The sequence below is a fragment of the Euleptes europaea genome, chromosome 3, assembly GCF_029931775.1.
Source record: "Euleptes europaea isolate rEulEur1 chromosome 3, rEulEur1.hap1, whole genome shotgun sequence".
NCBI lineage: Eukaryota > Metazoa > Chordata > Lepidosauria > Squamata > Sphaerodactylidae > Euleptes > Euleptes europaea.
Genome location: NC_079314.1, coordinates 103935870 through 103949776, shown reverse-complemented (window position 1 = coordinate 103949776; position 13907 = coordinate 103935870). Strand labels below are relative to the sequence as shown.

Genomic DNA, 13907 nt, shown 5'->3' with positions numbered 1-13907 from the left:
AAGGTAGTGTGATAGTAATCTAAGTACAAGCCACCCTTAAATCATATCATGCCTTAAAGGCAACAGGCAAACATTGCCTATGTTTATCACTTGTAAATCCTGACAGAAAGATGAAAGGAACAAAGCCAGGCCAAAGAAATCTACAAGAAGTCAGTTTCCTGTGGCTGCACTCACAGGAAAGTTAAATGTCGTACATGATGCACGAAAGGCTACAATATGGATTTTAATTTCCCATATAGAATAGCACAACAAGGCCCTGACTGGGATGGCCCAGGCTAGCCTGATCTCATCAGATCTCAGAAGCTAAGCAGGGTCGGTCCTGGCTAGTACTTGGATGGGAGACCACCAAGGAATACCAGGGTTGCTATGCAGAGGAAGGCAATGGCAAAACACCTCTGTTAGTCTCTTTGCCTTAAAAACCTTATTAGGTTGCAACAAGCTGGCTGCGACTTGATGGCACTTTACACACACACAGTACAATTAGATTTGTGAGCTGGCAAGCTCATGTGCCCATTACAAAAATATGCAGCTGAAAATTTAACTCCTGAAATTGTTCCAACAGTTACATTCCATGAAACTTCCAAGATCAACCCAACTACAAAATACAGCAGAGCTATCAAGTTGATAAACCGATTTTATATAGTCCGATATGAGTCCAGTTAGCACTTTAGAGACAAACAAGATTTTCAGGGTATAAGCTTTCAAGAGTCAAAGCTCCCTTCACTTATACCTTGAAAATCTTGCTGGTCTTGAAGGTGCTGTGTGTGTCTGTTAAGTGCCGTCAAGTCTTTTCCGACTCATGGCGACCCCATGAATCAATGTCCTATCTTTACCAGCCTTGCTCAGATCTTGCAAATTGAGGGCTGTGGCTTCCTTTATAGAGTCAATCCATCTCTTGTTGGGTCTTCCTCTTTTCCTGCTGCCTTCAACTTTTCCTAGCATGATTGTCTTTTCCAGTGACTCTCGCCTTCTCATAGTATGTCCAAAGTACGACAGGCTCAGTTTAGTTATTTTAGCTTCTAGGGTCAGTTCAGGCTTGATTTGATCTAAAACCCACTGATTTGTTGTTGTTTTTTGGTGGTCCAGGGTATTTGTAACACTCTCCTCCAAGGTGCTACTAGACTCGAATCTTAACTGTTCTACTGCAAATCAGCACAGCTACCCTCTGATTTTATATAAACATTCAAAATCCGATTACATATTGCGTGTGTTGCAAATACTTGGGTATATCCAGCCTTCCTCTAGGAAGAAGGAGCGTCCTTCCAACAGAAGAACCAATGAAGTTGGAGGAAGAGTTCGTGTCCAGAGGAGGGCAACAAAGATGGTGAGGGGTCTGGAGACCAAGTCCTATGAGGAAAGGTTGAAGGACCTGGGTATGTTTAGCCTGAAGACTGAGAAGGGATATGATAACCATGTTCAAGTACTTGAGGGGCTGTCATATTGAGGATGGTGCCAAGTTGTTTTCTGTTGCCCAAGAAGGTCGGACCAGAACCAACGGGTTGAAATTAAATCAAAAGAGTTTCCATCTAGACATTAGGAAGAACTTTCTAACAGTCAGAGCGGTTCCTCAATGGAACAGGCTTCCTCAGGAGGTGGTAAGCTCTCCTTCCCTGGAGGTTTTTCAAACAGAGGCTAGATGGCCATCTGTCAGCAATGCTGATTCTGTGACCTTAGGCAGATGATGAAAGGGAGGGCATCTTGGCCTTCTTCTGGGCATGGAGCAGGGGTAACTGGGGGTGTGGGGGGAAGTAGTTGTGAATTTCCTGCATTGTGCAGGGGGTTGGACTTGATGACCCTGGTGGTCCCAACTCTATGATTCTAGTGGAGGGGCAGGATCCACCCCACTGAAGGGAATTAAAAAGGTACCATATCAAGATGGTCACTCAAAAGGCTGCAATTCCCTCATCACCATTATATCTAATTCTCGATACGGCCCCAGCTATGGTTCCTTAAATCTACAAATCGGGGCCAAGAAAAGAGAAGGGAGACACTTCCACAAACATGGGGTGGGGCGATGCAGCCAGGTTTGCAGAAAAATCCCATACTTTTAAAAAGGGGGTGAAACTTCCCCCAGACAACAGTGTGGAGAAAAGGTGGATATGGGAGCTGAAGAACCTGGCCATCGAGGTGGTAATGCTGCAGGAGGGTGGAGGATGAGGGGCAGGAGGCTGGAGTGTAAGAAGCCTTATCTCTGCTATCGGACAACACCATGCCACAGTTTAAAAAAAAATGAGAACTTAAGCTGCCAACCACAAGGACATTCTTGGTTTGACCAATTCAAGATCCTTTCCAACACAAAATTAATAAACACTAGGAAACCAGGGTTCAAATCCCTACCCTGCTACAAGACTCAATGGGTGACCCTGGGCCAGTCAAAATCTGGGAATATTCTACTTCACAGGATTGTTGAGGATAAAATGAGAAGCAAGAAGAGCAACCCAAGCTCCTTAGAGGAGGCTCAAGTACCTTCTAGTAGTGGCTGTGTTACAGGCTTTGACATATTAGGGCATATAAACTACTGTATTAATGTTGTACATGTGCAGAATTGTTCAATGTAAAACCCTAACAGCTCATAAAAGCCCATTTAAAAAGATACAAGCCTGAGCATTCATGGCCAAGGACAAATGTGACAAGCCAGAACAATGCTTGCACCTTATCCTTGAAAGACTTAAATGTCACCGAGCTCAATGCTTGTCCTTTATCCTTGAAGGACCTAGAATACTGTTAGCATTCTATCCTTGAAGTGTCATGCAGGAATTCCACTAGTATTCCTGTACTAAAAGGACATCACCTTCACAAACGTCTGTCATACAACCTTGTATTTTGCTGACTAATGTACTGTAACATTATATTGGGTTTTAATATGATAAAATGATGGTAGAACCTTATAAATAGGTTCATTTTATTCGTATTATCCAGGAGATGAGAATGATGGTAAAATTAAAAATGTAGAGAGATAACATGACTCAAAACTGACTGTTTAACGTTTAGCAAAATAGCCTGGTGGAAGGGGAAGTCCTTATATGGTAGTCTAAAGGGGAGCCACAGAGCATGTGCAGTACAACTGTATTCTGCTCGAGCTCAAGGTTCAAGCCCATTGAAGGTGACTTAAACAGTATAAATAAAGGCACAGAAGGGCTAGAATCTCAGACCTCTCTCAGAGGGTCTCAGAACATTGGCTATTGGGTACGTATGGATTTAAATATATTATTCTAGATATTGTGAATCAGAATTTTTGAACTAAATCAGACTTTTAACTGTTATATTACAAGTATTGGATTTTAAAACTGAATAGTATGTAGAATTTGCTTTATAGTATAGATGAGAAGAGGTCCACTAGCCCTCGTGTACACCAATCTGGCATCTGGACATCTTCCAGGAGCACTCACCTGTTTCTGGCATATGTCATTTTGGTAGCAGTTGCTCTCCTCACAAAGGCTCCCCCCACCCCCTAAACACACTACTCAAAAGTCAGTGCCAGTAAAGGCACTTAACTATAGGTCACCTCCAGGTCAAGGAGACCAAACAGTGGGCGTTGGGGAAACGCCTCCTATCAGAGACTCTGCCAGTCACAGCAGACAATACTGAGCTAAGATTGAATCAATGGTCTGACATCTGAAGGCAGATTCAAACAGTCAGCCTCAAGGGAAGGAGCAGCATAGCTTTATCTTACCTGCAGTCTCTCCGGTGTTCCAAGTTCGGTTTCAGATCCAGACCCAGACGCGGTATGGTCAGATGTCAAGGAAGTGTTTGAGTCATGCAAGGCCACAGGAGAAGTAGCAGCCTGACAAAATGAAAAGGTTGATAATGAGAACTCTGCTAGCCGTTAAGTCCTGAAAAGGTTACAGTATGGAAGTTCGCTTTTCAGTGAAATGGTACTTTTTACTACCAGGTACTCTTTGCCACCTATTAAGCAGAAGTGGTAGATTGTAAAGGTAGAATTTCTGTAGCTTAAAATGGAAGGATCTTGAGTTAAGGTCACTTCAGAAGTCCTGAATTTACTCTCTGGGCCAAACTACATATCAGCCAGTACCCAATCATGCCATTATGACTCAAGGGTGCTACATTTTCCTGAAGAGGAGGTGGCAATTTACATTAATTTCCCCTTCCCCTGTGGCCCTACAATTTGTTCCCCCGGGGGGTGGGGGGTGTCAGCAGACACTCAGGAACAGTTAGGGGCAAATGGACAGGCCTCCACTGGGAGGAGGAATTGGCAGAAATTTCCACTCCTCTTAAGAAAACTCAAATACAGCTGCCTTCTAACATTACAAGGAAGACATAATTGGCGGGTTTCCTTTACTATGTCATCTGACCTTCAGACAGGATATTATGATGACTGAGGAACTAACTCGTCAGTTCGGAGCTGACAGTTACCTCATGAACAGTTACGTTTATCACCAACTTGAAACACAGAACACAAGAGTTGCTTGTATCAATGTATTAAAATATTTCCAGCTACTATGAACATTCTACAGAGTCCAAGGGGTTTAATGCATGGCCAATCTGTCTCGCCTTTGTGCCTTAAAAGTAGCGAATTCCTGTGGTCTAAACACATGACCGTCCAAGGGCAGCGCATCGGACCCACCTTAGGCGCGATTTAAGCAAAAAAAAAAACGGGTTAAGCAATCCTTGGTTTCTAGCGATCTTTTCGGTGCTAAACCGCTTTTTTTTAATTTCGCTACATTACCGGAACGTCAACGTGCATGTAATCACACGACTAGCCCGCTACTAACCTCCTTTTGTTCAAGCTCCCAGCCCCGACAAACAGCTGAGCTGCGGGTGAGCAAGGGCAGGGCAGGTGTGAGCCGTGCTGCTGGCTAGGAAGGGAAGTGACGTGACGGGGAAGGAGAGCTCCTTTTATGGACTTCCAGGGGGAGGGCAGAGGGTGGAAGGGGCGGAGCTTCTCTGGCCTGAAGAGTAGCCAGGGAGGAAGCAGGCTGTGACCCAGGCTGGCTGAGCATAGAGCCACCCGGGTAGCCTCCGAGGGAGAGGAAAGCTCGGACTCTCCCTTGGACTGGTCTGAGGCTGAAGAGGCGCCTCAAGCCCGGACCCTCTCCAGGCCAGACAGACGCCCCCCCCGGACCAGCCCTGTAGGGGGGGGGTGCTTCACACCGTCACGATGGTATACCGCAACGCTGGTGTCCCAAGAAAAAAAAGGGGGAGAATTGGCCTTTGATTGGATAACCCCTCAGCCAATCCTTGGGCAATGACACGGCGGTCACTCCACTACTATCCCACATTATATGGGTGGCTCAAACGCACAGGGAGCCTCCAGCAGCTACTTGCTTCAGACTTATAGCGGGATGGACTAGCGTCATGCGTTTGACTATCCTGTCTCGGAATAAAATATTGTGAGATAAGGGAGGAGCAAACCAACAACATTCTTCCCATGCGTTAATCCCCCAAGATTCTTTCCCACTTGTTCACAGCAATGAGCTCTGGCTTTAACAACCTTTTCCTGACCCCAAGGCTTGGAAAAAAAATCACAACAAGAAAATAGACCTATGCAGTCTTCAGCTGTATCAAGCATAAAGGGCCAGAAGAAATTCCATTCTGAAAGTATTGTCGAAGGCTTTCACGGTCAGAGTTCATCGGTTCTTGTAGGCTATCCGGGCTGTGTGACCGTGGTCTTGGTATTTTCTTTCCTGACGTTTCGCCAGCAGCTGTGGCAGGCATCTTCAGAGGAGTAACACTGAAGGACAGTGTCTCTGTCCTTCAGTGTTACTCCTCTGAAGATGCCTGCCACAGCTGCTGGCGAAACGTCAGGAAAGAAAATACCAAGACCACGGTCACACAGCCCGGATATCCATACTGAACTTTCATCCATCCACGCTGGATGAAAAGTGTTAACTGCATATTAAAGGTAAAGAATGTAGGTTCAGGACTCAAATCAGTAGATAGCTTAGGATCTGAATTTTTACGCAATCTCATGTCTTATACAATTAACGTTGACCAGAAGTCAAAAGATAAATTACTTTAGACAAGCCTCAAGGTTTGTGCCCCTTGCTGAGGGCTCAGCTTCTCATAGCCTGTCATAAGCAAACTAGTTTTGAGATGCCTCCTCGCTTTCAGAGCTCCATCCAGGTTACCTGGCAGACAAGACTCTTTAGATGCTGGTCACCATCTTCCCTTCTAGCCATTTAAAAGCATACTTCTACTTGCTATCTTGAGAAATGTTAGCTGTCCTTGTATGACAAACCAGCTTTATTCTTACCTGCACCGACTGCTCAGGAAAGTCATTTTGACTTGCAAGTTTTTGATCTTTACAAGCTACAAGACAGGAAAGAGTTGTGTCACGTTTTCCAAATAATTTAAGAGCTATTTGAGTTGGAATATGCTGTAATATTGTGTTTGTCTTTAAATAGTGGATAAAGAAAGTAAGAATGCAGACATGTAGCCTCACTTTGAGAACAGTCCAATCCTAAGCAGGTCCGATCAGAATCCTACTGCAGTCTACCGACCCCTAGCAAAGTGTTCTTAGGATTGCAATGTTGGTCCTTGGTCTAGGTGCAACTAGCTACCAAAAAATCAGAACTAGTTCCAAAAATATTTAAATGAGGACTAACAATTCAAAGATGGAAGCATTTCCATAAGCTGTTATAGGCATTAAGCACTAAAGGTAAAAGTCCCCTGTGCAAGCACCGGGTCATTCCTGACCCATGGGGTGACGTCACATCCCGACGTTTACTAGGCAGACTTTGTTTACGGGGTGGTTTGCCAGTGCCTTCCCCAGTCATCTTCCCTTTACCCCCAGCAAGCTGGGTACTCATTTCACCGACCTTGGAAGGATGGAAGGCTGAGTCAACCTCGAGCCGGCTACCTGAAACCCACTTCCGTCGGGAGCGAAATCAGGTCGTGAGCAGAGCTTGTACTGCAGAGCAGTACTGCAGCTTACCACTCTGCGCCATGGGGTAAGCACAAAACAGGAGAATTCACAGATTCAATTTTTTAAATGTAAAATAATATACTAGTATGTATTTTTTTGAAATAATGTTCTAATTTGAGGTACCAAACCAATATATTTTGATGAATTTACTGCATTTTTTTTTCTAGAGTATGCTGCATAAATCTAACAGTACTAACTAAAGGTTTTATGCAGTTCATGTGACATTCAACTTTGCTGAGCTGGACTGTGAATGACTGTTAAGAGTCAAGCAAAACAAAAGCTAATCTCTATCAATTACCATTTTTTAATAGTAAAATGGCTTAATGGCACGACATGAAAGAGCATATTCAAACACTGTGTTACTTTTAAATAGCTGAATGTTTCTCCAAATAACATTATTTTTTTAGAATGACAGGACCCCAGTGCAGGAGAGAGAGTCTTCACTTTACATGTAAGGGGGAAAGAAGGGGAGAGATTGGGGATTTTCCTTTTTATTTTTGGTTTTAAGTGAAAATGTTTTTAACTGTTATTAGAAAAGAGCAAGAATCCAGTAGCACCTTAAAGACTAACAAAAATTCTGGCAGGGTGTGAGCTTTTGTGGCCCTGACCTGGATGGCCCAGGCTAGCCTGATCCCATTAGATCTCAGAAGCTAAGCAGGGTCAGCCCTGGTTAGTATTTGGATGGGATATCACCAAGGAAGTCCAGGGTTGCTATACAGAGGAAGGCACTGGCAAACCACCTCTGTTAGTCTCTTGCCTTGAAAACCCTATAAGGCCGTGTTGGCGAGCCTATGGCACGCGTGCCACTTCCGGCACGCGTTGCCCTCTCTGCCGGCACGCATGGTTCCTCCCAGCTGCTGGCCTTTCCGGCTCCGCCCCGCCCCGGATGGGGGAGGCTGTAGGCAGGCGGCTGCCCAGCTGGGCCGCGGGGGCTTTGAACCGCTCGGTTCAAAGCCCCCCTTTCCTGGACTCCTTGCCGAATTTTTCCACCCCAGCCTCGGTCCCGATCCCCCCCTGCCCAGAGCCGAGGGGGGGCGGAGAACCCCCCCTCCCTGCTGCCTCCCGCTCCACTCCCGGGCCTGGCCGTGGGGGGAGAAATCCCTGCAGGGGGTGCGCGCATCAGGGCCTCCCGCTGCTCCTTCCCCGGCCGTTGAGCCGGGCCTCCTCGCCTCTCGCTGCCCGGAAGAGGGGAGCCCATTGCCGCTTCCGCTCGCTGACGCTGTCGCGCCTCCTTCGGCGTCTGGTGCCCCTCCGCCCCCCCGGAGGGTGTTCCGCCCAGCCGCCCTTCTCACTCCCAGCAGCCGGCTGGCCGGCTGTCCCCCGCGGCCCTCTGGAGGGGTCCACGTGGAGGAGTAGGGTGCGCGCGTGCACACACACACACATGTGTCAGGGGGGGCTGGACTCCCCGCCTGCCAGAAGGCCCCCCACCCCTCTTCAGTTGGGCCGGTTCAGGGGCGTCTGCCCTTTTTGCCTTTGGGGAACCTGCGGGGGAAAGGTAGGTGGTGGGGGTCGGCTCTTGTCTGGGGGTGGTGTCGTCGGCGCTTCGCCCCCCTCCCCCCCCGGCCAGGCGCCCAACTGTGGCAGTTTGTCGGCGGGCGGAGGAAAGGACGGGTGGGAGGGGCTTTTATCCTGCCGTCCTGACTCCTTTTCTCCCCCTGCGGGTGGTGGCTAGCCCCCGCCGGTGTCTGGGAAGTCCCGAGGTGGCCCGGGGAGGCCTGGGCTCAGGACAGGGGTTATTGGCCATTTGTGAATGGGAGGTTTTGCCTTGGACTTGCCACTGAGATGCACATTTACCCCATCCAGAGTCTCAAAACTGCATGGGGGGGGTGTCTATTTGTGAAAGAGAGGTTTTGCCTTGGACTTGCCACTGAGATGCACATTTACCCCATCCAGAGTCTCAAAACTGCATGGGGGGGGTGTCTATTTGTGAAAGAGAGGTTTTGCCTTGGACTTGCCACTGAGATGCACATTTACCCCATCCAGAGTCTCAAAACTGCATGGGGGGGGTGTCTATTTGTGAAAGAGAGGTTTTGCCTTGGACTTGCCACTGAGATGCACATTTACCCCATCCAGAGTCTCAAAACTGCATGGGGGTGTGTGTCTATTTGTGAAAGAGAGGTTTTGCCTTGGACTTGCCACTGAGATGCACATTTACCCCATCCAGAGTCTCAAAACTGCATGGGGGGGGGGTGTCTATTTGTGAAAGAGAGGTTTTGCCTTGGACTTGCCACTGAGATGCACATTTACCCCATCCAGAGTCTCAAAACTGCATGGGGGGGTGTCTATTTGTGAAAGAGAGGTTTTGCCTTGGACTTGCCACTGAGATGCACATTTACCCCATCCAGAGTCTCAAAACTGCATGGGGGGGTGTCTATTTGTGAAAGAGAGGTTTTGCCTTGGACTTGCCACTGAGATGCACATTTACCCCATCCAGAGTCTCAAAACTGCATGGGGGTGTGTGTCTATTTGTGAAAGAGAGGTTTTGCCTTGGACTTGCCACTGAGATGCACATTTACCCCATCCAGAGTCTCAAAACTGCATGGGGGGGTGTCTATTTGTGAAAGAGAGGTTTTGCCTTGGACTTGCCACTCAGATGCACAACTCAACAATAAGCCCCCCTGCAGAGTTTTGAGAATGCAGATGGGGAAAATGGTGTTTGTCAGTCATTGCCATGATTTAATTTTATGGATGACAAAGGATAGTACAGTTAGTTCTGAAAATGAAATCCTTAAAGTGTGGAATTCTCTGCCAAATAATTTTAAATCAATTAAAGCACTTGGGATTGCTTTCCTTACTTTGTTTGAATCATTTTATGCTTGTTAGCATAAGATGTTAACGTATGAGTTTTTTTTCTAAACTAAAACCTCAGTAATCAGGTTAAATTGCCGTGCTGGCACTTTACGATGAATAAGTGGGTTTTGGGTTGCAGTTTGGGCACTCGGTCTCTAAAAGGTTCGCCATCACTGCTATAAGGGGTCGCCATAAGTCGGCTGTGACTTGACAGCACTTTACACACACTCACAAGCTTTTGTGAGCCACAGTTCACCACCCTGCCACGAAAGCTCATACCCTGCCAGAAATTTTGTTAGTCTTTAAGGTGCTACTGGACTCTTACTCTTTTCTACTGCTGGTGACAGACTAACATGGCTACCCATTGTTAACTGTTATTGTAAGTTGCCTTGAACCATGAGGAAAGAGGGGATATAAATGTTTCAAACAAACCAAACATCAAACATGAGATCTGTAGAACTAGCAAACCCACCAGTATAAACTCGTTGCCAGTTACTACCTACCACTAGGATTGCCTGAGGAATCAACTGGAGGAGCTTTTGATGAACAAACGGCACTTTGTGAGGGTTTATCAAAATCCAGGAGAGACTCCTTGAAGACAAAAAGTTCACCAAAAATCATGAAAATAAGGAAAAACTTATTCAGAGGTCAGCAATAAAGGGAACACTAAACCAAACTGTAGTTGTGTGCAAATTCCAATGTAACAGGCCTTTAAAAGCCTGGAACTGGAGCAATTTTCTACTTTACACTTATGCTCAGTTAGGCTTCGAATCTGTACTCTTGAATGTCGCTAGTGTTAAGCAAAAGAAACTTACTTGCATGAAGTTGTAAGTCCCTTGTATTTGACTAATCAGATCCTGTAGTTTTTCCCTTCTTAGTACGGGATCCTTTGGAAGACTCGAAGTAGAACAGAATTCAGCAGCTGGTTGATGTAGAGGCTTTGGCACCTAATGGAATAGTTAATGAAGTAACAAGGGAAAGACTGAACAAACTACTTAGAACAGCTAAGCTTTCCAGCAGCACACATTTACCAAGATGGCGTTCCACATATTAAATAGTACTGGGAATCAAACTGCAGCAGATATTCTTTACCTCCGCCTCAAAAATACAACCCAATTTACCTGTTCAAATATACAAAAGCTAAGTAAAATACTATCAGGTTTTACTGTCGAGACCTTGAAACGCACAGTGATCCCCTCTACTTGATACACTCCAGTTGAAGTGACAGCTTTAAAGCAAGATAGAATTCAGACATTACTCATCTCAGAAGCATACTCTGGAAACGCTACCTTCCAAAATTGCTAGATTGTTAACAGATCCACTGCAGAACTGGCGTACACCCACACTCCTTTCCCGGATAACCAGAATGTAAATAAGGTGCAACCATCCCCCAAGGAGTGCAGCATTCCTTGTGACACAGAAAAACTGAAATAGAAAGATCCAGTGTAATTTCTAGCGAACTTGAGCTAGCAGGATCTAAAGCAGGGGTGTCGAACTCAATTGTTATGAGGGCCAGATATGACATAAATGTCACTTGGTTGGGCCAGGTCATGCCTCTCCAGCCCAGATCGAAAATGGGGTGTGTGGGTGGCTGCCTCGGTTGGCTCACGGGCCAGATAAGAGCTCTCAAGGTGCAGGATCTGGCCCGCGGGCCTTTTGTTTCACACCCCAATCTAAAGCACCGACATGCTGAATTGCAATTCAGCACGTTAATCCAATCTGGCCGTCTTCGTTTGGCAGAAGTACTCAAGTTGAGTCACTTGACAGGAAGACCAAAGTAATAAATAGTTTTTCACCTCAGCACCCCAGCTACAGAGCTAAAAAATAATTGAGACTCTAGATATTGGTCAGGCCGCACCTGGAGTATTGTGTGCAGTTCTGGAGGCCTCACTTCAAAAGGATGTGGACAGAACTGTTCCTGTTGGCAGCAGAGGATAGGACTCGCAATAATGGGTTTAAATTGCGGGAGGAAAGGTACTAGCTGGATATTAGGAAAAAGTTTTTTACAGTAAGAGTTGTTCGACAGTGTATCAGCTACCTAGGGAGGTGGGGAGCTCCCCCTCACTGGCAGTCTTTAAGCAGAGGCTGGACAATCACTTGTCAGAGATGCTCTAGGCCAGTGGTTCTCAACACCTGTGAGTCGCGACACCTTTGGGGGTCGAACGACCCTTTCACAGGGGTCGCCTAAGACCATCGGAAAACTCCCTCAGACCCCACGCAGGGCTCTTCCCCCTCCCACCCCCCCTTCTCAGGCTCCCCAGACGAGGAAAGGGAGGAAGCTGCCTCAGTCAGCAACTCGCTCTCTCACTCTTTCCCCCTCCCACCCCACCAGGCCCGAAACCCACCTTGCCACTGGCCACACCGCATCACGTGAGGCCAACATTCCTTTCCCCCCCTTCCCTCCCTCGTCCCCTCCCACGCAGTTGGCGGGAGCCGCGGTGGCTTCTTCCTCACGTAGCATGGGGACGGGAGGCTGCTCTGTGCTAGGGACGCCGGGGATGAGTTTCGCCCCCTGAGGTGGCTCAGATGGGCAAATTGGAGCCCTCCGGCGTTTCCTCCCCCTTCCCAGGGTCTCTGGTCTGAGGGGGAGCCGTTGCGGGCTCCGTGAGAGAGGCTTAGGTCGGGCTCAGCTTTTGTGCTTGGTTTCTGCCTTCTCTTCCCTGCCACGGTTTCTGCATTGAAAACTGCCTTTGGGGGTGGGGGGCGATGGCAGCATTCACAAAAGGGGACGTTGCAACCTCGCAGGACATTCTGTTCAAAATCTCAGTACTTCAGGAAGGAAGACCAAAACATGGCTCAGTGGTAAAGCATCTGCTTGGCATGCAGAAGGTCCCAGGTTCTATCCCCGGCATCTTCAGTTAAAACAGTGGTTCCCAAACCTTTTGCATCATGAAGCACTTTTCAGGAGAGAAATGAGTCATTAATTTTCACCTAGCAATGACAGTAGCATTTTTCTTTCCAGTCTCTTCACAGAGCACTAGGAGATGTTTCACGGAGCACCAAGTGCTCCATGGAGCACAGTTAGGAAACAGCTGAGTTAAAGGATCAGAATTTTGGTGATGTGGAAGGCTTCCGGTGGTGCCGTTGGAGAGAGCACTCCATTTCCCCAGGTTGTCCTGGGAGAAATCCAAGTTTGCGTTATTTTTGGGGTACATAGATACCCCAATCCGACCCTTGCAAGTGGGTTGGAAAGCAGGAACTCCCTGCAGCCCGCAAACGCGGTTTGACCTCCTAGGTACTCTGAGGGGGCTTTTTTAAGCCCCTCGGAGTCCTAGACGCCGGTCCTGCGAGGGCACTAGGGAAGGACATCGCCAAAACGCAACTTTGGCAGCAAGCTCTACCCTCCACCGCCTTAATACCAACATAAGGACTACATAAAGAAAAGAACCTCACCTCTTGACACCCAAGTGAGTACAAAAGAACTCTTCGTCTACTTACTAGAAATTTGAACAGACGGGAGGCTGATAAGAATATTTCTGGGACCCCCACCCCTCCATAATCCGAACTGAAAAAGTTTGATCTGAGTTAGTCATCGGGATTAGCGACAGGAGCCTTATCGGATCGATCAGCCTAAACCATAACAAAGAGTCGGAAGGATACCTTTTAGACTGACAAGAACTATCACCAATGAGAGGTCCGAAGGAAGGGGAGGGTGATTTCTCTTCCTGATTTTCCGGCGAATTCCTGCCACGTTTGCAGTAAGGGAGTGCCTGGAACGGAAGACTCTCTATAACACCCTCTCTATCATTGGAACTAAAACAACAGGAAGTAGCCGCGGGACTGAATATCCGTCGCACTCGAGTTACTTTCAAATCATTCCTGAAGGAATAACCATCGAGAGGAGGCGATAGAAGGTCTGCAGCACTAGTAACTTCCTGTTTACTTCCTGATTAATCCGATCTAGAGCGACCGAAAAAACTCACTGGTATTTTAAAACTTTAAAATGCAATTTTAAAGCCAATTTCGACTCTTTTCAACCCGAAAAAATTACTAGGCTGATCTTTGAACTATCATCTTTTAACCAGCACCTTAAAGGCCCTGTCGGTGGACATGTATTTTACCAGCTTTTTTTGAATGTAAATGTCTCGACCCCGCTCTGGCTCACTACATAGCCCTGCCTATACTAAACTAAGGGACTCTTTACAAACCTCGACCATGGAAAAAAAGTTACAGGATATGCTAACTAAACAAACTGAGGCAACAAATAAACAGTTTGAACAGATGTCTGCAC

At 47.0% G+C, this 13907-nt stretch overlaps 1 protein-coding gene across 1 annotated transcript in view; it reads right to left on the bottom strand.

Moving 5' to 3' along the window:
- CAPRIN2 (caprin family member 2) overlaps positions 1-13907 on the bottom strand; it is a 59643-nt gene that overhangs the window by 17679 nt on the left and 28057 nt on the right. Inside the window, exons 10-13 of the mRNA XM_056845943.1 lie at positions 10492-10623; positions 10180-10267; positions 6215-6270; positions 3674-3784 (exon numbers count right to left, since the gene is read on the bottom strand). Coding sequence (XP_056701921.1) covers positions 3674-3784; positions 6215-6270; positions 10180-10267; positions 10492-10623 — 387 coding nt within the window. The remainder of the gene's footprint in view (positions 1-3673; positions 3785-6214; positions 6271-10179; positions 10268-10491; positions 10624-13907) is intronic.